At 43.0% G+C, this 25,498-nt stretch overlaps 1 protein-coding gene across 4 annotated transcripts in view; it reads right to left on the bottom strand.

Moving 5' to 3' along the window:
• ITSN1 (intersectin 1) overlaps window positions 1-25,498 on the bottom strand; it is a 348,624-nt gene that overhangs the window by 34,266 nt on the left and 288,860 nt on the right. For all 4 annotated transcript variants that reach the window (XM_082244896.1, XM_082244893.1, XM_082244894.1 and 1 more), the window contains 6 exons: window positions 17,095-17,216; window positions 12,826-12,932; window positions 5,971-6,154; window positions 4,287-4,385; window positions 2,459-2,626; window positions 539-751 (listed from right to left, as the gene is read on the bottom strand). In XM_082244896.1, coding sequence (XP_082101022.1) covers window positions 539-751; window positions 2,459-2,626; window positions 4,287-4,385; window positions 5,971-6,154; window positions 12,826-12,932; window positions 17,095-17,216 — 893 coding nt within the window. The remainder of the gene's footprint in view (window positions 1-538; window positions 752-2,458; window positions 2,627-4,286; window positions 4,386-5,970; window positions 6,155-12,825; window positions 12,933-17,094; window positions 17,217-25,498) is intronic.

Here is a 25,498-nt window from a genome sequence, read left to right as displayed (position 1 = left end):
TTTTGATTGTGAAGGGTGAGCACAATTTTGATGCGAGCAGCCGGATACCAATCACTAATTATTTTTTGGCACGTAGTATTTTTATGATATAAGGATTTATGGTATTTTATCACATTTTTGCACTGATAGTTTCTTTCAATGTTTTTAGCATTGCACTCAGGCTAGAGTCAGGATAGTCTTATAGTCTGACATTCAGGCTAACACTACTGACTGAGTGGGAGAGAATGCAAGTAACTATTAAAGAAAGTAACTTAAGTAAACCTAGAGAAAAGGCTGCACCTGTTATAACAATGAAGGTCTATTTCTGGGTTAGGCAAAAATCTGAATCATGACAACCCCCTACTTCCACCCGTTTCAGTTGCTCTGGGACAGACAGTGACAATGCTGCTAAATTTAGCCACCTATAATGTAGACATATATTCTGCAGCACTTTACAAAGTCGTTCACATCTACCCATAATTCAATGGTGGAACAATTCTTTCCTAACAGTAATACACATACAATATATATTCCTACACAAAATGAGACATTCACTCACCGTCTTGTACATCTTGTACTGGAGATTCGATTTAGGGCTGAAGACTTTGTCAGTGCCAGAGGATCCAAGCGGTTTGATGATTTGGGTCAACAGCAGGAAGTCATTGAAAAGAAAACCGTATAATTCCTTGTTGCTTTTTGCTTTGTAGAGTTTTCCACTGTGCAGAAACTTCCGCGGACCCAAACAGTTGGTCACAGAATTAAAAACTAATTGCTAAAGGTGAAAAACACAGAATAGATTCTAGACGTTAGAAGGAAAAGTATAATTTTGGAATAGTTTAGGTACCACACTATACTCCATCTCTAGTGAGTTACATTGAAAACAATACCAGACCTACACTATCTTGCCAAAAGTATTGGGACACCTGCCCTAATACGCATGTGAACTTTAATGGTATCCTAGTCTTAGTCCGTAGGGTTCAATATTGAGTTGGCCCACCCTTTGCAGCTTTAAGAGCTTCAACTCTTCTGGGAAGGCTGTCCACAAGGTTTAGGAGTGTGTCTATGGGAATGTTTGACCATTCTTTTAGAATCGCATTTGTGAGGTCAGGCACTGATGTTGGACAAGGCGGCCTTGCTCAAAGTCCCCACTCTAATTCATCCCAAAGGTGTTCGTTTGGGTTGAGGCCAGTTAAGTTCCTCCACCCCAAACTAACTCATCCATGTCTTTATGGACCTTGCTTTGTACACTGGTCCAAATCATTTAGTGGAGGGGAGATTATGGTGTGGGGTTGTTTTTCAGGGGTTGGGTTTGGCCCCTTATTTCCAGTGAAGGGAACTCCTAAGGCGTCAGCATACCAAGACATTTTGGACAATATCATGCTCCCAACTTTGTGGGAACAGTTTGGGGATGGCTCCATCCGGTTTAAACATGACTGCGCACCAGTGCACAAAGCAAGGTCCATAAAGACATGGATGAGCAAGTTTGGAATGGAGAAACTTGACTGGCATGCCCAGAGTCTTGACCTAAACCTGATAGAACACCTCTGGGATGAATTAGAGTGGAGACTGCGAGCCAGGCCTTCTCGTCCAACATCAGTACCTGACCTCAGAAAATGCGTTTCTGGAAGAATGGGTAAACATTCCCATAGACACACTCCTAAACCTTGTGGACAGCCTTCCCAGAAGAGTTGAAGCTGTTATAGCTACAAAGGGTGGGCCAACTCATATTGAACCCTACAGACTAAGACTGGAATGCCATTAAAGTTCATGTGCGTGTAAAGACAGATGTCCCAATACTTTTGGCAATATAGTGTATATAATAGTCCTCCTAAATGAAATACAGTGCATGTAACCAGTGCAATGAACATTCCTCAATGGAAGAAATAGCCTGCACAGTAGGGTGGGATGCACCCATCACAAAAAAGGGCAAGACCACACAGAGGAAGTGGGAAGCAAAGGGGAAGACTGGGATTCTATAATCATGCTGCAAGTACATGCAAATCTGGCAGAGGACAGGACCTCCTTCCTTTCTATTGACAGGAATAAAATAGTGCTAGCATGTTAAATCAAACTCCAGGCGAAAATGTAAGTACCTCGATAAATGTCCCACCCTTATCTTATAGCTGCAAGCATCCTCCATATGCACAGTTGAGCTCTCTGCTCTAAAATCATGGTATACATGAGATGGTATATAGAGAAGATATGTGGCTCACTGCTCACAAAATGCTGCATCTGTACTGACTGATGCCACTTTAGGGTCATCTACTGCAAATGTGGAGGATGAGCTTTATTTTCAAGGTTTAGAACCAAAAGCTATGATCTACTACAGCCGCACACAGCAAGTGCAATGCACTGCATGTGTGGACGGGACCACAGATACAAACAGTAGTTGGTAACGTTCTGCTTTCAGCTTTTCTAGAGCACCCCTCCACCTGTCTGGTGAGGAGTGTGAGCTGAGCAGCACCCTCTAGAGACAAACCTCAGACAAGCCTTCACATTGGACATGTGCCTGGATCCACTCCAGTCGGTCAGAGTTCTCCTTTTCTCGGACACCCTCATTGACTTGAGAGCACAGCTCCTCTGCCTTCTCCAGTGCTTGTTTCAGATGACTGTGATCTGGGTGATTTTCAGGTGTATTTTCTATAATCTGGAGAAAGTAACAGATTTATAGGTCATTGAATTGTTATGCATCAGTGAAGATAATAATTATTTCAAGTCAACATACCAAATATTAGATCTGGAAACCCTTAAAGTGGTCTGATTTAAGCGTATCCAGATCTAATATTTGGAAACCTTCGGAAACGTTATCCTTCAAGCATTGTCAGACAAGTCAGTTGTGGATAGTATAGTACTTCCGGTAGGCATTCTGCGGCTGCTTTTCTGTCAAGGCCAAATTTATTATTTTATTTTTTATTTATTTTTTTTTAAGAATAAAGCTTTACTATTTTCCAAAATTAAATGCAGACATGTAAAGAGCACAGTCATAATAAATCTAGATAACATTCCCAGTATAATAGATAAAAGTAACCAAGCCACAGTATATAGATACAAATCAATAGGAAAAAGAGAGCATCTTGGTATTGGTTGGAAACAAAAGTAGCCCATGTACAATACTTCTGTCAGGTACCCAATAAGGGTGTAAATGTTAGCGCATAAGGTCCTACATTTAGCATGTTTCTGACATCCTCCCCTGGGTCTTGGAGTGTGAAAAATATAAAAAACAAAAAGATAGCAGTGCGCTCTAATTTTAAGACCAACATTTTTAATCAATTTTAATGCACTGTGGGGCAGCCATCATCAGTGGAGCTGCTAAATATCAGTGGGCAACTACCCAAGCTCCTAGACTTGTCCACCAGTAACACCCAATAACACCCTCAGTGATCAGAAACAATACAATATCAAAGTACGGATGGGCTTCAGTGAAGCTCGAAGGACAAAGTATACTTAGGCTCATGGTCACTTACTCTGCTGCTTCTAATCAGGAATTATATGCGAAGGTTACTTTTTTTTTATTAAAATAGGACTAAATTCACTTTAAATCATGCTAATTAATCCATGTAAGACAGTCAGGCTTCAGATTTTAAAAATAGATCTGCTTTAAAAAAAAAAAAAAAAAGTAGTCAGTCTTCATGTGAAAATAAAATACGAGGTACTGGCTCATTAGTAACCTCGAAGGTTACCATATTCTCGACATCACTGCCTTATTCTAGCACCATTCTATCAGCTGCTCTTTGTACACTTCTGGAGATGATGTAATTATGGAGTTCTGCTCAGCCCCAAACTGTACTGCAACCATGGATGCACCACCCAAAATACAATTTGTCAGCAATTACATGGACCGTGCCATGGCATTGGTTATGTGGTCAGAGAAGGCTTTTTTTTTTTAATATTAAAAGACTAGAGTTTTGCTTGTATAAAGTACCAGTATTCGAGGAGTGAAGTGTTATATTCTCTAAAAAAACTTTTGGTGAAAAAAAGTGTTTCTATTCTTAATGTCTTGGTTGTCTTCCATATAAATATGGATAACATAAATCATGCTCTCATGGATCTATACAGCTAGGGAATCTGGTTTGGTCTTGTCAGCAGGTTTAGTTTTAGGGGGTGCCTGCATGAAAATGATGCTACTGAGATATGAGACCCTCCAAAATGTATAAGAAAAAATTTGACCAAGAAAAGAACAGGAAATTAAACCAAATCTCATCAATAGGGACAACCCTTTCTCCTTATATCCAATACTAAAAAGCAAAATTATGTTTGGAGTTGGATTTTAAATTAGGAGATCTTACATTATGAAGCTTGTTACTTACATTTTTAATGATAAGAGGGTATCTAGTTACTCTTTGCATAGGTTTAAGAATGAAGCTGGACAGAGGCATTCCTTTGCATCGAGGATCCATAGCTAGCCTCTGTAGGGACAAGAAAATATGTGAAAAAGTGCGAATGTATTAGCATTTGTGCAAAAGTCAAGAATACCACCCATGCATAACTTTTTAAAATGTGTCAAATTTTATTTTAATTTAATAAAGCTGTAATTATTTTACATATTTTTCATTGAGTCTATATACAGTTAACAAAAATAGATAAATCAGATAAATGTGATAAGCGCAAGTACCTGCATATTCTGTAACTCACTAATGCAATGGGCCCATTCTATTGCGGAATCTTTCTCTACCTGGGGATTAAGCCTTTTCATACCTGTATTGAACACAGGACATGTAAAACCACCACAGACATTATAGCTGGTGATTCGATGTGTAGGCATGATCCAGGCCCAATTTGTGATCTTCGGAAAGGGTCAGGAAGAGGCATATTTAAAGTGCCGAAATGTAAAGTTTAATTTAAAGTGCCGAAAATTAAACCCCAACATTGATCTTATCATTTTCTTTCTTATGGTCTGTTAAATAAACCATTGGAAGTGTTTTCTTGTATGTGTTTAAAAAAATGCAATTTCAATTGTGTCAACGTGCACAGAGCTGTCCTGTGCTCCCTTCCTGTTATCTGAAGGACCCTCCCAGTTCTCATCGTGCACTACAGAACAATAAGTGCTGCGAAGTTTTAAAAATGTGTGGCATTCAGTTAACGACAACTAGGCATGGCTGACACTATTGTTTGCAATTTCAGTCCACAAAATGCCATGTGATGTAATTCCACAAGAGGAAATTAGTAGTAGAGTGCATTTCTTTTAGATGAACAGGTATTTTCCTGTACTTGCAGGGACTTTAAAGTGATAAAACACAGGAAAACGTGCATGTATTGCAGAGATGTACTGTGCAGGTTTTTTTACATAAATGTTAAGACTTCTTTAATGCCAGCTTATCAGAGAGAAAACAAAGATCAAGCAAGTTTTTTTTTGTAACATCTCTAATTACTTCTCCCCTTTACAAGACTGGTGGGCGGTTGTTAAAGTAGAACTAAAGGCACAACTTTTTTTTCATTTAGCGCAACAGAGGGTTAAAACTCCATACATTTGTTTTTCTTTTCCCATGTCCCATTGGAGAGATTTCCCTTTACTTCCTGTCCATAGCCAAAACAAGAAGTGAGAGAAAATCTATCCAGGAGTGAGGGAATCCTTGGTTGCTATTAATAGGAAAATTTCCCCTCCATGTCTGTTATGGTTGAAACCCAAAATTTGGGATTCTCTTCTACTTTCAATCTCTCGGATAACCGTAGTCAGGACACAGAGGGTGAATCTCCATAAAAGGGGCACTCTATCCAAAACTCAATACTCAATACTTTAACTCGCCCTAAAACAGCTCCCATTCTTTTTGGGAGATGTTCATCTTATGTCTATGCAGGCCTTTAGCATCATAAATGGTTGTCAGCAAGGACACATTTCCTTTAGAACATTTTTCATTTAGGAGTTAAATGGCTCTTTAGGCTCACTGATAAATACATTTTCTAAAATCAACCTTTAAAACAGAATATATAACAGCAGGGGAAGCCTGTTACCTTAAGATAAACACCCTGAGATGGTCATCCTAAAGTTCTTACCTTGACAAAATCCTTGAACTCTGGTACTTCATCGGTTTTCTGTTGGATGAGTGCAGCACCATTTAGCTGACAGCTACAGAAGCGGATGTATGGCTGCATGTGTGGTAACTGAGCTGTCAAGATGTCGCCGATCATCTTTACAGGCATCTTTTCACCAGACATCTTTTTGCGAACTCGCAAAGCCCTTGGTATAAAAATTGTCAGTTAAATGAAAAAGTACAACTACGGCCTCCTAAAAAAAAGCATGTGCTGCAGCACTGGAGTGTAAGGTTATCTGCGTTTACAGTTTTCTCTTAGTCCCATGTACAGTGGGTATGGAAAGTATTCAGACTCATGGTGGTGGCAGCATCATGCTGTGGGGGTGTTTTTCAGCTGCAGGGACAGGACGACTGGTTGCAATCGAGGGAAAGATGAATGCGGCCAAGTACAGGGATATCCTGGACAAAAACCTTCTCCAGAGTGCTCTGGACCTCAGACTGGGCCGAAGGTTTACCTTCCAACAAGACAATGACCCTAAGCACACAGCTAAAATAATGAAGGAGTGGCTTCACAACAACTCCGTGACTGTTCTTGAATGACCCAGCCAGAGCCCTGACTTAAACCCAATTGAGCATCTCTGGAGAGACCTAAAAATGGCTGTCCACCAACGTTTACCATCCAACCTGACAGAACTGGAGAGGATCTGCAAGGAGGAATGGCAGAGGATCCCCAAATCCAGGTGTGAAAGACTTGTTGCATCTTTCCCAAAAAGACTCCTGGCTGTATTAGATCAAAAGGGGGCTTCTACTAAATACTGAGCAAAGGGTCTGAATACTTAGGACCATGTGATATTTGTTTTTCTTTTTTAATAAATCTGCAACAATGTCAACAATTCTGTGTTTTTCTGTCAGTATGGGGTGCTATGTGTACATTCATGAGGAAGAAGAATGATTTTAGCAAATGGCTGCAATATAACAAAGAGTGAAAAATTTAAGGGGGTCTGAATACTTTCCGTACCCACTGTAATTCCCACAAATACCAGTTGAGCTTCCCCCTGAAGTCCACCTAAAGCAGCTTCCTGTGATGGGGTGGCAATGATGCTGCACAGCTTATGAATTCAGAGCAACATTGTCACCCTCATGTAGGCTGTGCTCATTTGCACTAAATGGAATAAAAAGATGTTGCAGGTAGTGTGGTTACAGTATTAGTATTGTCACTGCTGGTTTGCAAGCCTTTAGTTTGTCACTCAGCACCTGGCCACATCTAGTCCCACCCACTGCTTTCTGGATTGACAGCACTGCCTCTTCACTGTACTTTTCTTTTAAGAGAAAATTTAAAAAACAGTTAGGTACCTGGTAACTCTTTTTCTAAGAAGTCTTCCAGGGCAGCATCTGAGAGATAGGCTCCTCCCACCTGAAACAGGAAACACAATAGTCCACCATTATAAAAACATCAGTCATACCTTCTGCCGCAGTAATATTAAAGCACGGAAGGAACCCTCAATAAGCTCATGAATCTGCAAACCCTTTTTTGCCTTGTTCTTTAGGGTGAGAACGAGTGCTGCCCTGGAAGACTTCTTAGAAAAAGAGTTACCAGTTTCCTAACTGTTTTCTCGAATTGTCTTCCGGGGCAGCATCTGAGAGGATGTACCAAACAATACTTACTAGGGAGGGAAAAAAGTCTGGAGCACCTTGTGGCCAAATGTCTGGTCCTGACTAGGCAGCTGGTCGATGCGGTAATGCCTTGCGGTACTGAATGTCGACCGTGTTGCTGCTCTGCTCCAGTGTTGCCCCGGCTCTTTCTGTGCTTAATGATGCCCAAGCTCTGGTCAAGTGGGCTATGACTCTGCTTGGTGGGGCAAGGTTTAGTGCTTGGTATGCTGTCTGAATAGCAAGCTTTATCCATCTGGCTATTGTACTTTGAGGCTGGCTTCCCCTTGTTGACTCCTGCATGAAGAATGAATAGTGTGGTAGTTTTTCACCAATCCTTAATTCTCTCAAGGTAAGCTATCAGGATCTTTCTTACATCTAGCTTGTTGTAGGTGTCTCTTTTCTTGCTATCCATTGAACTTGGAAGGGAGGGGATAACCACACCCTGAGTTCTGTAGAAAGTTGAAGAGACTTTTGGTAGGAAGGCTGGGTCAGGCGTGAGGATAATTTTATCTGTCAGACTTAGACAATAAGGTTCTATCATGGATAGAGCCTGTATTTTACTGACTCTCCTTGCTGATACAAGCGCCACCAGGAGTACTGTTTTTAGTGTAAGGTATTTATCTGAGCTTTCCTCCAATGGTTAAAAAGGGTGCAGAGAAGAATCCTTTAGGTTCCGTGGAGAGGTCCCATGTTGGAGTTCTGCTGAACTTCATGGGTCTGGCTCTTTTCAGTGAGAGAAGGAATCTTCTTATGAGCATGTCTTCTGCCAGCCTGATGTCTAGGTGGGAGGATAGGGCTGCCACTTGAACCTTCAAAGTGTTGTATGATATGCTCCTTCCTGTAAAAAATCTAAGATTGTTGGAATAGTCCCCTTGTTGGGGTCTCCTTTGTTCTCGTACCATAAGACAAACTTTTTCCTCACTTTTTCGTAGATGGCTCTAGTCACTGGTTTTCTGCTGGCTAAGATAGTGTCAATCACCCTGTTTGACAGACCCTTGTTCTGTAGCCTCACCCTTTCAGGAACCAGGCTGAGAGCTTTATGACCTTGTGATTCGGGTGGTAGACTGGCCCAGCAATAGGAGGTTCGACAAATCTGGAAGTGTTAGACGTGGTTTAGTACTGAGGTTTTTTTAAGTGACTAAACCATGGTCTCTGAGGCCAATGGGGTGCACCGTTGCCCTTTCTACCTTGATCTTTTGTACCAGCTTTGGTATTAGGGCAGTTGGAGAGAATGCATAACACAGGTGGGGAGCCCAGCTTTGGTTGAACGCATCTACTCTGATGTTCCCATCTGTGGGCTTTGGGGAGAAAATTTTGGGGAACTTCGTATTTATTTTTGACGCAAACAGATCCACTTCGGTCACCCCCAGTCTCGGGTGATCCACAAGAAGATTTCTTGATTTAAAGGACCATTCTGTCTGTTTTATGATTTTTCAGCTTAAGAAGCCTGCCAGCGTGTTGTCGGTTCCCTTTAGATGGATGGCGGAGATGGATCTGATGTTTCTCTCGCCCCATGTTAGTGTTGTTTCTGTTAGATCCATTAGACGAGTCAATTTTGTTCTCCCTTGTCTGTTCAGGTATGCCACAGTTGTGGCGTTGTCTGATTGAATCCAGACATCTTTGCCCTGAATGGCCGGTTGGAAAGCTTTAACGCCTCCTCTACGGCTTTTAATTCCCTCATGTTTGAGGATGCTTGAGACCAGTGGGGATTCCATTTTTCTTGTACGCAGCAATCCACATATGCGCTCCCCAACCCAGGGTGCTAGTGTTCATAGTAATCAGCACCGGATCGGTCTGTGTCCATCTGCGTCCCTCAACGTAAATTAGCGGGCTGAGCCACCACTGTTGGTTGAACGAGGAATCAAAATATTCTTCTCTAGGGTTGATGGGTTGCCATCCCATCGGAACCAGAACCTGATTTTGTAGAGGTCTCATATGGAGCTGTGCCTAGGTATTGGCCAGGATTGAGGATGTCATTAGTTCCAACACTTCCATGCCCCATCTGATGGTCATGAATTTGGCCCCTATCAGGGATACTATCACTTCCTTGATCTCTTTGACTTTTTCCTCCGTCAGGAAAATCTTGGTTATTTTGGCATCTAGTATGTAGCCAAAGTATATGACTCTCTGGCTTGGGGGTAAACTATGATTTTTCTTCGTTCACAATCCATCCAAAGCTTTGTAAGTAAGAAATGCTCTTGTGCAGATTGGCTTCCAGTCTCTCTGCTGTTTCGGCAAAGAACAGTAGATCGTCTAGGTATGGCACCACGCCTATGTCTTGATGTCTTAGGTTTTTTTTAGGGCTTTTGCCATTATTTTTGAGAAGATCCTGGGTGCAGAAGAGATACCAAAAGGTAAAGCTGTGTACTGCAAATGTAGAGTGGTAGCTGGACCATTGACCACAAAACTTCAGTATCTTGGATGACTCTTCTTTATCGGCACGTGTAAATATGCATCTTGCAGATCTACTGTGGCCATAAATACTCCTGCCGAAAGAATATTCCTGACTGAGGAGATGGACTCCATCCTGAATTTCTTGTACCTTATCTTTCTGTTGAGTGGTCTGAGGTTCAGTATTGGCCTTAGCTTGCCTGATGGCTTCTTCCTCGCAAATATGTGTGAATAAACTCTTGTCTTTTTTTCTTCCGGCGGAACGTGACAAATCACTTTTTGTTTTATTAGATTTTCTAATGCAGAAAGGAAGGCCTCTGCTTGGTCTGTGCCTTTCAGTAATGTCGTCACAAAGTACTTGGTTGGGGAACGAGTGGAAAACACTTTAGAGTAACCTTCTGCTATCGTATGGAGAACAAATTAATTTTTTGTATATTCCTTCCATTGATGACCAAAAGACACCAGTCTGCCCCCAACCTGGAGACCGTCATTATTTTCTGTTTCTTGGAATGGAAGGTTTGAGGATAAAATCTCCCTTGTCTTTTTTGTTTTGTTTTGTCCAGCGCTTCTTTGGTCCCGTTTCTTTATTAAATCTCCTGGACTGATGAAAGGGCGCTTTCCCCTGCTTCTTTTTGGTTTGAGGAAACCCTTTATTTTTGGCTGTGGTTCTGTCCAGAACAGATTCCAAGTTGGGTCCAAACAGTAAATTGCCTGTGAAAGGGATGCCGCATAATCTATTTTTGGAAGCGATGGCCCCTCCCCACAACTCAGCCACAGGGCTCTTTTGGCCGAATTGGGCCAGTGGTCCTGGCCAATACCCTCACAGATTCAGATGAAGCATCCGCAAGAAATGCTGCCGCTCTGGTTAGTGAGGGTATGGTTCTTACTAATTCTTCTCTTGGGGTATCTCCTAGCAGCTCTTGCAGATGCATCAGCCAGACTAACAAGAGCCTGGCCGTGCAGATGGAAGCTACAGCTGGATTTAGATTTGCTGCTCTTGCTTCCCAAGCTCTTTTTGGAAGTGCTTCTATCTTTTCATCCATGGGATCACTGAGGGTCCTGGAGTCGTCAAAGGCTAAGTCGGACTTGTTTGCAACTCTGGCGAGGGAGGCATATACTTTAAGGCATTTTGCCCAGGATTTTGTATCCTCCTCAGTGAAAGGATATCTGCGCTTAACCGCAGCTGGAGTGAAGAGCTTCTTTTCCAGCTCTTCCCATTCTTTCTTGACTACGTTTTTCAGAGTCTATTGTACCAGAAATGTTCTTGGTTTTTTTGGTTGTAAGCCTTTGTACATCTTATCGTGTAAGGAAAGTTCTATGACTTTTTGCTCCTTGATACCCAATGTATGTGCTATGGCTCTTAGTAAATTGTCAGTGTCTACTGAGGGAAAAAGCGTGCCTACGGATGCTGGGTCTTCATCATCTGAGTCCGACCATAGGCCTTCTTCAGATTCTGATTCCGGGCTTTCTGAATCTGTTTCCTGCTCCGCTGGGTCAACCTCTTCCCCGTTGCACAAGGGGATGGATGGCTTGCTGGTATATGGGGTACTGGTCTGGCTGGAACTTGCTGGAACCTCCAGCTTTCCTATGGCTGAACGTAGAGGCCCAATCGTGCTCTTAATTTCCTTCTTGAAGGAGTTGAGCGTGTCTTTACGGAACCCCTGTGATTCCTTGGCAACCATTTTGTTGATGCATTTTTGGCATAATGCTTTTTTCCATTCTGGAGGAAACCTGTGACTACAAGAGGCACATGCCTTGCTGCTGGTCTTTGCCCTTTTCTCTTCTAGGGTCTTTGTCTGAAAATAAGCACAAAAGACCCAGTGAGACAGGTGGTTGCCATACATAAACATGAATAGCCGTGTGTAGTGAGGTAAAGACAGAGGAAACTCCAGAGTGCTCTGGCTTACCTTGGAGCTGTCCTGACAGGCAGGATCTGCAGCGCAGGGTGGGGAAGCATCCGACATGGTCAGCCTTTAGAAAAGAACCCCTGCATAGGGGCCTTTTAACTGCTTCCTGCACAGCTCCCGCACTGCCCCCAGCTAACCCAATGCAGGTTGGTGGATGTAACTGCACTGCCATCTGCTCTCCTAGTATGGTTATATTCTGCTACTTCCTTGGGGAAGAGAGCCCATTCATCTTTCTCTTAGTTTTTCTTTTCTTTTTGAAATTCGTCCCGCTGTCCGGAAGCGACGTCAGCAGAAGTTGCCCGCTCTATCGCCCAACTTCCGCCTTCCCCAAGATGGCTGCAGACCAGAAGTGCATCACCGGAAGTGAAGCAAGGCTCCGGAAATGACGCGCCCGCTGCCATCTTGCTTCTCCAGCAGCACGGGACACCTGTTTGCTCTGTTGGAGGTACGGCCCCTGGATAGCCGGTACTGGTGCCCGGAGGATGCGGTGAGCGGATAGCTGGCTCAGTCCAGGTGCAGACTTTTGGGGGAGATGCCACTGACATCCTTTCCAGCTAGGGGGATGGTTGCATACCCCTCAGTAGGGGTGAAATCTCAGGTGGGGGCCGGCTTGCCCCAATATGCTGCCCCTGACCTGCACTACCCAAAGCCTGCTGAGCTGGATGGGAGGCTGGCAAGGGAGTCCCCCTGCAGTTGGCACAGAGACTTTGAAAATAATAAACAGTTGCAGCTCCTGTGGATCCAGACGAAACGCAATCAAACTGAGGCAGAAGGTATGACTGAAGTTTTTATAATGGTGGACTATTGTGTTTCCTGTTTCAGGTGGGAGGAGCCTATCTCTCAGATGCTGCCCTGGGAGACGATTAGAGAAAAAAACTGTTTAAAAAGTTCATTAGTCTGTTAACAGCTAAAAAAACATTACTTACTTGAGCAGTTTAATATTGCACATGATCAGCTCCTTCCAGTTGACAAATATCATTGCCACCTCCTTCTCGGTTAAGAGTTCTGATTCCAGCAATGGCTTTTGGAATGTCTGAAATGCAGACCCACCCAATATCAGTGATCAGTATGTGTGTGTATAACAATTGCTTCCAACCTTAGAACAAGGAAACCTGTCAAGAGAGAAATATGGATGCTCCCATTGTTTATTACTTTACCAAAAAAGGCTAAGTATCTGGATATCGGGCCTTCATGCCATTGACCCAGAGGAGGCAATAAGATAAGGGCTTCTGGCCTTTTTTCAATATACCTGATCTGCAGGAATTATTAAAGCCAGATTGTAAGATAAAAAGCCAGCTAAGTAGCATTTTTAGAAGGAGGTTATCAAGGAAGCTAGCCCCTGTGCTTCTCCCATGGTAGGTTTAAAATAAAGTGTGTGACACACAGTTCCTGTGTTTACTTTAAAGCTGAACTGTAGGCACAACACATTTTTATTGAAATATGTTCTTCAATAATCACATAGAATATAAATTTACTCTGTGCACCAAATACTTTGGATACCCAGATATTACTTTGTAAAAACATTATCACTCTGAACCTGTGCAATAGGCCAAGTCTTAGGAGACACCCCCTTCAGACACTCACAACAGTTCCACTAACTTCAGATTGTGTACAATAAATTATGGGGGGGGGATGCAAGAGCAGAAGTGACCGGTCTTAATTACAGTGAACTCCTGTGCAGAGGCTAAGTGCAGTAATTGTTTTACTTTCAATGGTTTTTATTGAAAATTTTGTAAAAAAAAACACATAATGTATAAAATACAATAAACAGTGGTACATCGGTCCTCAATTGTCATCCAGTAGCAGTAATTGTTTTTATGTTTGATTACTGCACAGATCTAAAAGAAATACACATAGGACACTAAGATTAAAGAAAGAATACATATAGTGGATTTAGACAACATTTGTTTAGTCCAGATTTTTTTATTTATGCCTTTCTCATCATCTTCACGTATGAAAAGCAATGACTATTTAAAAAGCAAAGCCACATTCCTGTACAGCCATCTCCACTCAAAGCCAATTAAAAAAATCTCCAAAAGCACCTGTGACTAAGAGCTTGGCTCTTCCCCCTTCCACACTGCTAATTATTATTGAAATCACATTGAATACACATATTAAATAACATTTAAAAGAGAAGCTTTGGCCACTTCTCTTGTGGGTTACAGGAGTACATTTACTTTTTCTCATGTGTGACCGACCCAGAGTCAGCCTATAATGGGCTATTGCCTACTGTCAGTTGACGTGGCAGGGCCCCTCCAGGCTGTTGAAGGATCCCGACAAAACTGTCTGAATCCACCCGGCTGCCCGACTCGTAGCTTGTTCAGGCTCTCAGCCCATGGCTGAGAGCTGGAACCAGCTGCGCCAGAGACCCCTATTCCACCAGCATTCCAGTGAGTGCTGGAGGAGCAAAGCGGAGGGCAGTGACTGACAGTCACTGCTCTCTGCTTTGAGAAGATTGAGAACCGAGCAATCTACGGTCACTTGATTGCTCAGTTCTCGGTCTTAGAGCTGACGCTGCAGCATTTATAAACCCCATACATTCTCCTTTGCACCTATGACACGGTAACCAGAGCTTTATGGGTTTTCTAAACAGAAGGAACAGCAAAAACTGCTTGCTTTTAGACTCTCTCTCTCGCTCTCTAAAACTTTAGCAGGAAGGAAATAAGTAGAACAACAGATGGCTATTAAAAAGAAGAAGATGGGTAATGGCACGTCCAAGTCTCTGCTCATTCTTGTATATTTGATTTTATGGATCAATAAATAAGCCTCTTTGGTATATGCCAGTGTGCTGTTACCCCATCTTCTCTGTAATAGTGATTGCAGGTGACAAACTGCACAAGCACATGACAAGGGTGGGCAAGCATGGACCGACCTGGAGCAATACCATGGTTTATTGATATTGTATGGTAGAAGGGATGAGTTATAGAGCTCTCTAAACCCCAATATATTCAACAGAGCACTATAGACAGGTAAACAAATGAAAGGGGGCCTAGATTTATAAATTTGTTATTTTTTATTTAACCGACTTTGAGTAGTATTAATGCCAAAAGCAAACATTTATTATATTGCAGCTTACCATCTGGTGATTCAAACAGTAAGACCCCATTCAGACTAGCGCGACTTGTCAGCCTGACAAGTCGCGCTCGGTCGTTCGCCATTGATTAGCACAGGACCCGTTCTAATAGGAGCGACACAAGTCGCTCTTAGAAAAAGGGTCCTGTACTACTTTGGGGAGACCTGGGAGCGACTTGCATTGACTTCCATTATGCGAAGTCCCTGCAAGTTGCGCCGAAGTCGCGGTGCACACTTCACAGGTCGCCCCTCGAAGTCGGATCGCCTCAGTGTGAACCGCCTCTTAGTCTGTTGTTTTTCAAAATAACAACCCCTCCAGCAGAATGTATCAGTTACAGAAATGAGACAAATCATTTAACACTAGCAGGGTTGCTTACAATCATCAGCTTTTATTTGTTGATGTAAAACCTTTACCCCCAAAAGGAAAAAAACTGTTTGCTATAACTGCTTATAAAGCATTAGCTGGAGTTTGAATTCAATTTTAGCGTGTACTTAAATCTGCTAGTACATCTAACACTCCCTCACCCCAGACTGACAATGCTGCTGTCCCTGTGCTCCTTCATACAGAGTGGGGGAACTCTAATACAGGTATCATGTTACTGGGCAGATCACAAGGTGAAAACAGGGAAAAAAGCCAAAGAAAATAAAAAAAAGATGCAGCCACCACATCTAATGATCGGTAAGCTGAAATATATTACATTTTGGGTTTAATACAGCTGTTGGGTGTAAAAATGTTATTTTATATTTTGCAGTCCTAAATAAAAAATACAGTGGGTACGAAAAGTATTCAGACCCCCTTAAATTTTTCACTCTTTGTTATATTGCAGCCATTTGCTAAAATCATTTGAAAAGTGAAAAACACCCCCACAGGATGATGCTGCCACCACCATGCTTCACTGTTGGGACTGTATTGGACAGGTGATAAGCAGTGCCTGGTTTTCTCCACCCATACCGCTTAGAATTAAGGCCAAAAAGTTCTATTTTGGTCTCATCAGACCAGAGAATCTTATTTCTCACCATCTTGGAGTCCTTCAGGTGTTTTTTAGCAAACTCCATAACTCCATGCGGGCTTTCATGTGTCTTACACTGAGGAGAGGCTTCCGTCGGGCCACTCTGCCATAAAGCCCCGACTGGTGGAGGGCTGCAGTGATGGTTGACTTTCTACAACTTTCTCCCATCTCCTGACTGCATCTCTGGAGCTCAGCCACAGTGATCTTTGGGTTCTTCTTTACCTCTCTCACCAAGGCTCTTCTCCCCCGATAGCTCAGTTTGGCCGGACGGCCAGCTCTAGGAAGGGTTCTGGTCGTCCCAAACGTCTTCCATTTGAGGATTATGGAGGCCACTGTGCTCTTAGGAACCTTAAGTGCAGCAGAAATCTTTTTGTAACCTTGGCCAGATCTGTGCCTTGCCACAATTCTGTCTCTGAGCTCTTCAGGCAGTTCCTTTGACCTCATGATTCTCATTTGCTCTGACATGCATTGTGATCTGGAAGGTCTTATATAGACAGGTGTGTGGCTTTCCTAATCAAGTCCAATCAGTATAATCAAACACAGCTGGACTCAAATGAAGGTGTAGAACCATCTCAAGGATGATCAGAAGAAATGGAAAGCACCCGAGTTAAATATATGAGTGTCACAGCAAAGGGTCTGAATACTTAGGACCATGTGATATTTCAGTTTTTCTTTTTTAATAAATCTGCAACAATGTCAACAATTCTGTGTTTTTCCGTCAATATGGGGAGCTGTGTGTACATTCATGAGGAAGAAGAATGAACCTAAATGATTTTAGCAAATGGCTGCAATATAACAAAGAGTGAAAAATTTAAGGGGGTCTGAATACTTTCCATACCCACTGTATATACCATGCACTACAGTGTTTTAGAATTTCTTGGCCCCTCCTCCCTTTTTCATACACCATGGAAAAAAAAGTGATGGTGGTTACCATAATATGGCATTTGTCACAAGGATGGCAAGAGCTCAGTTTGTAGATGTAAATGAGATACTTGAGCGTATACAGAGTTTCAAGCTCCACTTCCATTGGTATTTTAGGTATAATGGTCACTACAATAGGACATGTGAGAGGGCCTGGTATAGAGGGTGTAGAGTTTATACTATCCAGCTCACCTCTGTGACTAGCTGAAGATCATTCACGTAATTCTCTTCTGTCACAATCAGCTCGTGAATATAACCCTGGCGTTTTCTCTCCGTGGGACTCAACATGTCTAGTAGATGGAGGTCCGCACACCCTGAAATATAAAGAGGATACCATAAATCTCTGTACTAGCAGCTCCCCTCAGACCTGCAGTGATAAGGACTGTTTATAAAAATAAAAGCAGAAAATGTAGAGCTTTACTAAATGAAAATTTAGGGATTACGATATTGTTTTGAGGGTCAGCATTTTTGTTTTGTGATGGTAAGTTTGATGGTCCTTGGGTAGAAAACAACAACAGGCATAATCACGCAATGGCAGTGTTTTTTGAAGGACCATTAGCTCCTATAACTTGGCAGGTGGTCATATTTACAGTTAAATGTACCAAAACCCAAAATTGGAAATGTCGAATCACACAACGGCACAACCCCATAATCTCCAGCATACAGGAGCCTTTAAAATTACCAGATAGCTAGATAACTGACATTGTGGTGAAAGCCTTCCCCAAACACCTGTTTTGGGGTTTTGGACTTGGAAGACCTTATTGTCCACCTGGACAAATACCTTCTTGATCCAGTAATCGTTTCTGTGCAGTCCTGCCTGCTGCTGCACTGCCTTTTCAGTAAATATGTCCTCTTAGTGCGCATGCATGCCATGGTCCCCATCATTCTTATGCTTAACCCATACCTCAGCAAGCTGCCAAAAGAATGGCTTCCGCATAAGAATGAATAGGGGTGAAGCAGCCATGTGCATTTAGGAGGACCCAGCAGGGACACTTCTGCTGGAAAGGCTGTGCAGTGGCTGGCAACAAAGATACATAGAAAAATAAAATATTTATCAAATTGAACAGCTCTTTGAGGTTAGCAAGAACTAAATAGTAGACAATTGTACATAGGTAAGCTTTTCCTCTGTCTTTTCATTTTCGGTTGAGTGAGAAAAAGTTAGAACCTCTGTTTTGGATTTTAGTGCCGTCTATGTCCGGAGATAGAACATGAAGCAGAAATCTGAAAAAAACGTAAAGGGAAGATCTATCTCTGACAGTTGTCACCTGAACATGTGACCCGCTGGAAGATTTTGTATTCCCTCTTTGTCTTGCAGTGACAATGGTCACCAGAGCAAATAGGTTAGATCAACCCAAAAAAAAATCTGACACCCTGGTGTTCTAACCCAACCTCCCCCTCGCTTTCCCACACTTCTTTGTGAAAATGATGGCAGTCATTACAAAGCTTCAGGATACAACAATGCAGAAGTACAAGAGGACAGAACAAGCTTCGGATGGCAGGAGTCATAATTATTGCAAGACTGCTAGTAGGTATGACATTCTAGGAAGCCCTGTATGGGGTTTCTTAATAATTATTAGATCACTATGAGCTCCATTCATAAAAAAAAATTGCTATGATCATCAACTCCATCTAGTGGCCATACTGTGTTTTTTTTCCTGAAATAATTAAATTAGGAAAATACTGCCTTACGGCCACTAGATGGAACAGATGATTATAGGAAATAATTGTATTATAAATAATATAGTGATTATTCGCGATGGCTGTGGGAATGCTTAAGTCATTTGCTCCAGAATGTTTTTTTTTTTTTTTTTATATGTTCTCAATATATTTCATATTGGAGCAAGGTTATAAACCTGAATTCTATAGGGTCTGTGATGGAAAAAAGCTTATGTGATGGTATCAATGTTCATTTATCACTAGCTTCTGAAGCGAATTAAAGAAAACCCGGTCTCCAAGCCATTTCAAATACAATCTTCCCAAAACAGCATACAGTGAGGGAAAAAAAATATTTGATCCCTGCTGATTTTGTACATTTGCCCACTGACAAAGAAATGATCAGTCTTAATTTTAATGGTAGGTTTATTTTAACAGTGAGAGACACTGGAAATTTCCAGAAAAACGCATTTCAAAAAAGGTATAAATGTAATTTACATTTTAATAAATGAAATAATTTTTTGATCCCCTATCAATCAGCAAGATTTCTGGCTCTTCTATACAGGTAACGAGCTGAGATTAGAAGCACTCTTTTAAAGGGAGTGCTCCTAAACTCCACTTGTTACCTGAATAAAAGACTCCTTTCCACAGAAGCAATCAATCTCCAATCTCTCTACCATGGCCAAGACCAAAGAGCTGTCAAAGGATGTCAGGGACAAGATTGCAGACCTACACAAGACTGGAATGGGCTACAAGACCATCGCCAAACAGCTTGGTGAGAGGGTGACAACAGTTGGTGCGATAATTTGCAAATGGAAGAAACACAAAACTGCCAATCTCCCTCGGTCTGGGGCTCCATGCAAGATCTCACCTTGTGGAGTTTCAATGATCATGAAAATGGTGAGGAATCACCCAGAACTACATGGAAGAATCTTGTTAATGATCTCAAGGCAGCTCGGACCATAGTTATCAAGAAAACAATTGGTAACACAATACGCTGTGAAGGACTGAAATCCTGCAGCACCTGCAAGGTCCCCCTGATCAAGAAAGCACATGTACAGGCCCGTCTGAAGTTTGCTAATGAACATCTGAATGATTCAGAGGAGAACTGGGTAAAAGTGTTTTGGTCAGATGAGACCAAAATCGAGCTCTGACATAAACTCAACTCGCCGTGTTTGGAGGAGGAGAAATGCTGCCTATGACCCCAAGAACACCATCTCCACTGTCAAACATGGAGGTGGAAACCTTATGCTTTGGATGTGGTTTTTCTGGTAAGGGCACAGGACAACTTTACCGCATCAAAGGGATGATGGAAGGGGCCACGTAACATCAAATCTTGGGTGAGAACTTCCCTCCCTCAGCCAGGGCATTGAAAATGGGTAGTGGATGGGTATTCCAGCATGACAATGACCCAAAACACACAGCCCAGGCAACAAAAGAGAGGCTCAAGAAGAAGCACATTAAGGTCCTGGAATGGCCTAGCCAGTCTCCAGATCTTAAACCTAAAGAAAAAATGTGGAGGGAGCTTAAGGTTCAAGTTATCAAATGTCAGCCTCGAAACCTTGAATGACTTGGAGAGGATGTGCAAAGAGGAGTGGGACAAAATCCCTTCTGAGATGTGTAAAAACCTGGTGGCCAACTACAGTGTTTAGTGTAGTTTATTTCATCGTGTGTTTTATATTTTTGTCTTTTCCCCTTGCTTTTGTATTTGATTTGGCTATTGCCACTAAAATGTAATTCAATTTTTTTTCAGTCTGTTAAAAAGGAGGCTTATAAACCTCTTTACGACCGCCCGCCGCAGATGTACTGCGGAAGGAAAACGCTCCCAGTCGAATCGCCATACATGTGCAGCGCTTGCTCTCCTGAGCAGAAAGCCGATGCAGCGGGCAGGTGGCTCAGATTGCCGCCTGACACCCGCAATCGTTCCCCGCTGAGGGAGAACAACAGTCGGCTGTTGTAAACACAGCTGACCGTTCTTCTCCCTGAAATGATCATTGAGCCCATGTGATCCTTCTATATAGGACCACGTCTCTATGGTCATTTCAGAAGCCACACCCCCCAGTTAGAATCACTCCCCTAGGCTCACATTTAACCCCTTTATCACCCATAATGTTAACCCCTTCCCTGCCCGTGTCATTATTACAGTAACAGTGCATATTTTTAGCACTGATTACTGTAGTAATGTCGCTGGTTCCCCCCAAAAGTGTCAGTCAGGGGCCCGATCTGTCTGCCGAAATGTCGCAGTCCCGCAAAGACATTGCAGATTGCTGCCATTGCTAATAAAAAAAAAAAAAACAATAAGAATGACATAAATCTTTCCCGTAGATAGTAGACGCGATAACTTTTGCGCAAGCCAATCAAAATACACTTATTGCAATTTTTTTTTTTTTACCAGAAATATGTAGCAGGAAACAAATTGGCCAAAAATGTTAAAAAATTTTGATTTTTACATTTTTTCTTTGAAAATGTCATAGCAGAATTGTTTTTTTTTTTTTTCAAAATTGTCGCTCTGGTTGTTTATAGCACAAAAAAAAAAAAAAAAAAAAAAAAAAAAAAAAAATCGCACGGGTGATCAAATACTACCAAAAGAAAGCTCTATTTGTGGGAAAAAAAGGACATAAAATTGTATTTTGGTACAGCGTCGCACGACCGTGCAATTGTCCGTTAAAGTAACGCAGTGCCGAATCGCAAAATAGGGCCTGGTCAGGAATGGGGCAAATCCTTTCCGGTCTTAAAGTGGTTAAAGGTGCCATTTTTGGAACAGGTTCAGGATAGTTGAAAAAACACTACGGTAATCTTTTTTTTTTTTTTTTTTTAGGGAGCCATTTAAAGCACATTGCACCCTTAACATTTAAAACCTCAAAAATACCTTAATTTCGCCTTCCCCATGGATTTCAGTTAATTTCCCCAAGTCAGTGAGGTTTCAACAAAATCTCAAGAATTTTACAGGAATATAATGGAAATTCAAACTCTCGATTTTGCATATCCCTAGTGTATAGTATTAACATACTTACAGGAGATAGATTGATGACCTTATCACAAAGTATCAAAGTATCTGTTGGTCAAGCAACATTTACCTTGCCACCTTGAAGAAAGGGGTCCCTGCCTATGGCTGGACAGTTTTTTTTTTATATCCAAAACAAAAACTTTATTAAAGCATTTTCATCAACAATAACAATAGTCCATTGCCAGTGTTACAATTTAGCACATGAATGCATACAGACAATTTACAACACACTATAGACTTATATATATCACAAACCCTCCGTCGCCATACCTCCCCCCCCCCCCCCCCCCGCCAGCCCCACAAGTATCATCCAAAACCAAAATGTGTATCGGGAATAGGAATCAGCAGGTTTTTCTATGCATTGAGGCTGAACAGCCTACTCATTGCCAGATCAACCGGGGCAAGCCTTGGGGTATCCAACCACGGTGCCCACAGCTTTTTAAACTTGGCCATGGTTCCCGTGTTGATAAATTACTTTTTCCAGTCTCAATACACTACCCATTGCAGTAACCCATTTTTTCAATATTGGGGGGGTCCTCTGATTTCCATTGTATCATAATCAGCTTTCTAGCCTGAAACAAGGCTCTATGTATAGCCCCTCTCACATATTTATCCCAATCATAATTACCCAACACTCCCAGCAAGCACTCTGCTGGGGCTACCCCGAAAACAACTTGGAACACATTATTAATAGTTTGTACCACTCCCGTCCAGTAGGAATGCAACTTTAGGCATCACCAGAACAAATGGTCTCCATGGTCCCTCCGGCACCGCGCACAAGCGGGGTCAACTGGGAGTCCCATTGTGTGCAGTCTGTGAGGAGTGTAGTATACTCTTAGTCTTATGTATAATTGCGTCAGTCATTGTGTGACGTTCAGCGAGCAGGTAGTCACCGTTTGAAAAGCCTCATCCCACTGTTCAGCCTCCATTGGACCTATATCCCTTTCCCATTTCGCCATCACGTCGAGTATTTCAAATGTATTTGTAATAGCTTTGCATAGCATTGTGAAATAAACCCCTTAGACACTCTGAGCCATGGGCCGGCAGACGGACCGCACCATACACCCCCCCCCCCCAGACCACGCACCATATCCCCCCAGGACCACTGCAAGACCTGCACCATACCTACCCAGGACCACAGCAGGACCCGCACCATAGCCCCCCAGGACCACAGCAGGATCCGCACCATACCCCCCCAAGACCACAGCAGGACCCCTCCCAGCTCACTCACCCTGCCTGGACATGTGCAGCGACGGCTTCCGCTTCTTCCCTCTCAGTCTTCTGGGTCTCCTCCCTCCTCCTCCATGCCAAATGGCATAGCTTCTCCTTTCAGCCAATCGGGAAACAGGTTTCAGGACCCCAAGCCCACCCTTTTTTTAGCCTATTAGAGCCTCTGGCTCTAATCACATGGTTAAAAAAAAAAAGCCCCATTGAACTCCATGCATCCGTCGCCCCTGCATGTAAATTAGGGGGCCGGACGCATGGATGGGGGGGCGGCACCCCTGCGCCCCCAATGCACCAGCCGCCACTGCTGGGGTCCCGAACCATTTCAAAAATTGGAGTCTGAGACATCACCCATTTAGAGGATGCACTGTGGGCCATAACTGCATGTCTTAGCTGTAGGTATAAGAAATGCATAGATAATGGGAGGTTGTATTTAGCTTGTAATTCAGCAAATGTCAGCAGTATCCCATTTTGAAAAAAAGTGTTTGATATTGGCCCCCGATTGCAGCTTAGCAATCGCCAGGTATGCATCATTAAGCCGTATAGGACTAAATTCAGTATAACCCTCAGCCCCCTGTATATATCTAATTTTATTCCATACCTTTTGGACAAGGTTGTAGGTTGGGAACTTTTTATGCGGTTTTCCAAATGCCTGCACCTCCAACGCCGAGGGCAGAGGACCTTTGCAAGTTGTATGCCTCATTATCCCCAGGGATGGGTTAGCCTTTACGCTATCTACTGTGTTGTCTTTAGCTGCCCTGGGTAAATAGTATAACCATGGGTTGGGTAGAGCAAGCCCCCCCCCCCTCGCTCTTGGGCCTCTGCTGCAAGTGTTCCAATTTGATTCTAGGAGTCCCATTTCTCCAAATCAGTGTGTGAAAGAGAGTTAATAATTCTAAAATTTTTTAAAGGGATTACATAGGAGCATTATGTAACATGTATAGTAGTTGCGGCATGAGAGTACCATTTTTATCAAGTTCACCCTACCCGCCACCGACAAGTACAAAGAATTCCATGTCTTGATCCGGTCTCTAAACCTCTGGATGAGAGGAGTGACATTCAATCTACAGAAATCCCTTACCGGGGGGGGGGGGGGGACACCTGCATGCATAGATATTTCAATTAAGAAGTGATGGGAAAATGGCACGAGGATGCCACCGGCTGAGACCCATCTCCATCCAAAAGCATCAGTGCGGATTTAGACCAGTTGATCAAGAGACCTGAGAATTTCCCTAATTCTACTATCATGGCTGCCCAAAGGGAGGCCTCTGTGTCGCCCAGCATAAGTAAAGTGTCATCAGCATAAAGCATCACTTTTTCATGTATATTCCCATACTGAAATCCCTCTATGCCTGGGTGAGACCGCACCTTAATCGCCAGGGCCTCAATTCCCAAAGCGAAGAGGAGAGGTGAAAAAGGGCACCCCTGCCTAGTTCCCCTCCCCAGCTCAAAATAGTGGGAAATTTTGCCAAAGGTCCTAATTGCAGCCTGTGGTTTAGCGTAGAGAAGCTTTACCCATGATATGTATACTGGGCTGAACCCAAATTTCTTCATTACCTCCCACAGGTATTCCCAATCCACGCTATTAAATGCCTTAGCGGCATCCAATGGTAGTAGCACTCTGTAACCTATGTTGTCCGCCTGGGACTGCATATTCAGAAATAATCTCTGAAGACTGAGGGCAGTGGATTTTTGGGGCATAAAGCCTGCCTGATCAGAATGTATTAAGGACGTAATTACTCCATTCAGTCTAATTGCCAATGCCTTTGCCAGGATTTTTACATCGCACTGTAGTAAGGATATCAGCCTGTATGACCCAGGGTCAACCGGGTCCTTACCTGGCATTCGGAGCAAAACCACATTCGCTTTGTACATAGAGGGGGGTAGAACACCTCCCTCCAGGGACTTGTTGAATACCCTCAGTAACTGTGGGAGCACTACATCAGCATATTGTTTATACACTTCTATAGGGATACCGTCCTCTCCAGGCGCCTTACAATTTGGAAATGAACACACCGCCTCTTGTAATTCCTCTAAAGTGAGTGATGCATCCAGCCTCCACGCGTCAGTCAAAGTAGGGAAAGGGATGTGTAGTAGGTACTGTCCTAGCTCCCCCCGCAAATATGTGGTTGTCAGGTAAATACAAACATTCATAAAAATTGGCCAACTCCCTCATGATTTCCTCAGGCGTTCTCACTTTGGATCCCGTCTGGGACTTAATCGCCCCAATGATGGGGGAGCGTTGGTGAGAGGAAGCTATCCTCGCCAAGAGATGTCCAGTTTTCTCCCCTTCCTCAAAGAATGCCTGTTTGGAGAAAAACCGCTTCTTCTCGGCCGATGAGGTCAGCAGGAGCTCATAAGCAGACTGAGCTGCCTGCCAAGCCTCCCTAGCTGAGGCAGAAGGGTCGGAAATGTACTGCTGTTCCAGGTCCTGCACTCTAGACTCAACCTCAGTAACCAGTGTAGTGGAGGATCTTTTCACCCTGGACATTTCGACAATCAACAATCCCCTCAGATATGCCTTGAAAGCCTTCCATCGTATAACACCGGAGCCAGATGGATCCTGGAATGAGTAGAATTCACGTATATGCGTTTCTATGCTGTCAGGGGGGTCAAATAGTTTCAGCCAGAATGCGCTAAATTTCCACGGGGCTCTACACAGGGCAGTTTGTGGGGACGCCATTAGTTGAACCACCAGGGGAGAGTGATCCG

Source organism: Pelophylax lessonae (genome assembly GCF_965119305.1).
Source record: "Pelophylax lessonae genome assembly, chromosome: 2".
In the NCBI taxonomy this organism is placed as follows: domain Eukaryota; kingdom Metazoa; phylum Chordata; class Amphibia; order Anura; family Ranidae; genus Pelophylax; species Pelophylax lessonae.
Note: the sequence above shows the minus strand (reverse complement) of the source record. Positions and strands in the feature narration are given on the sequence as shown.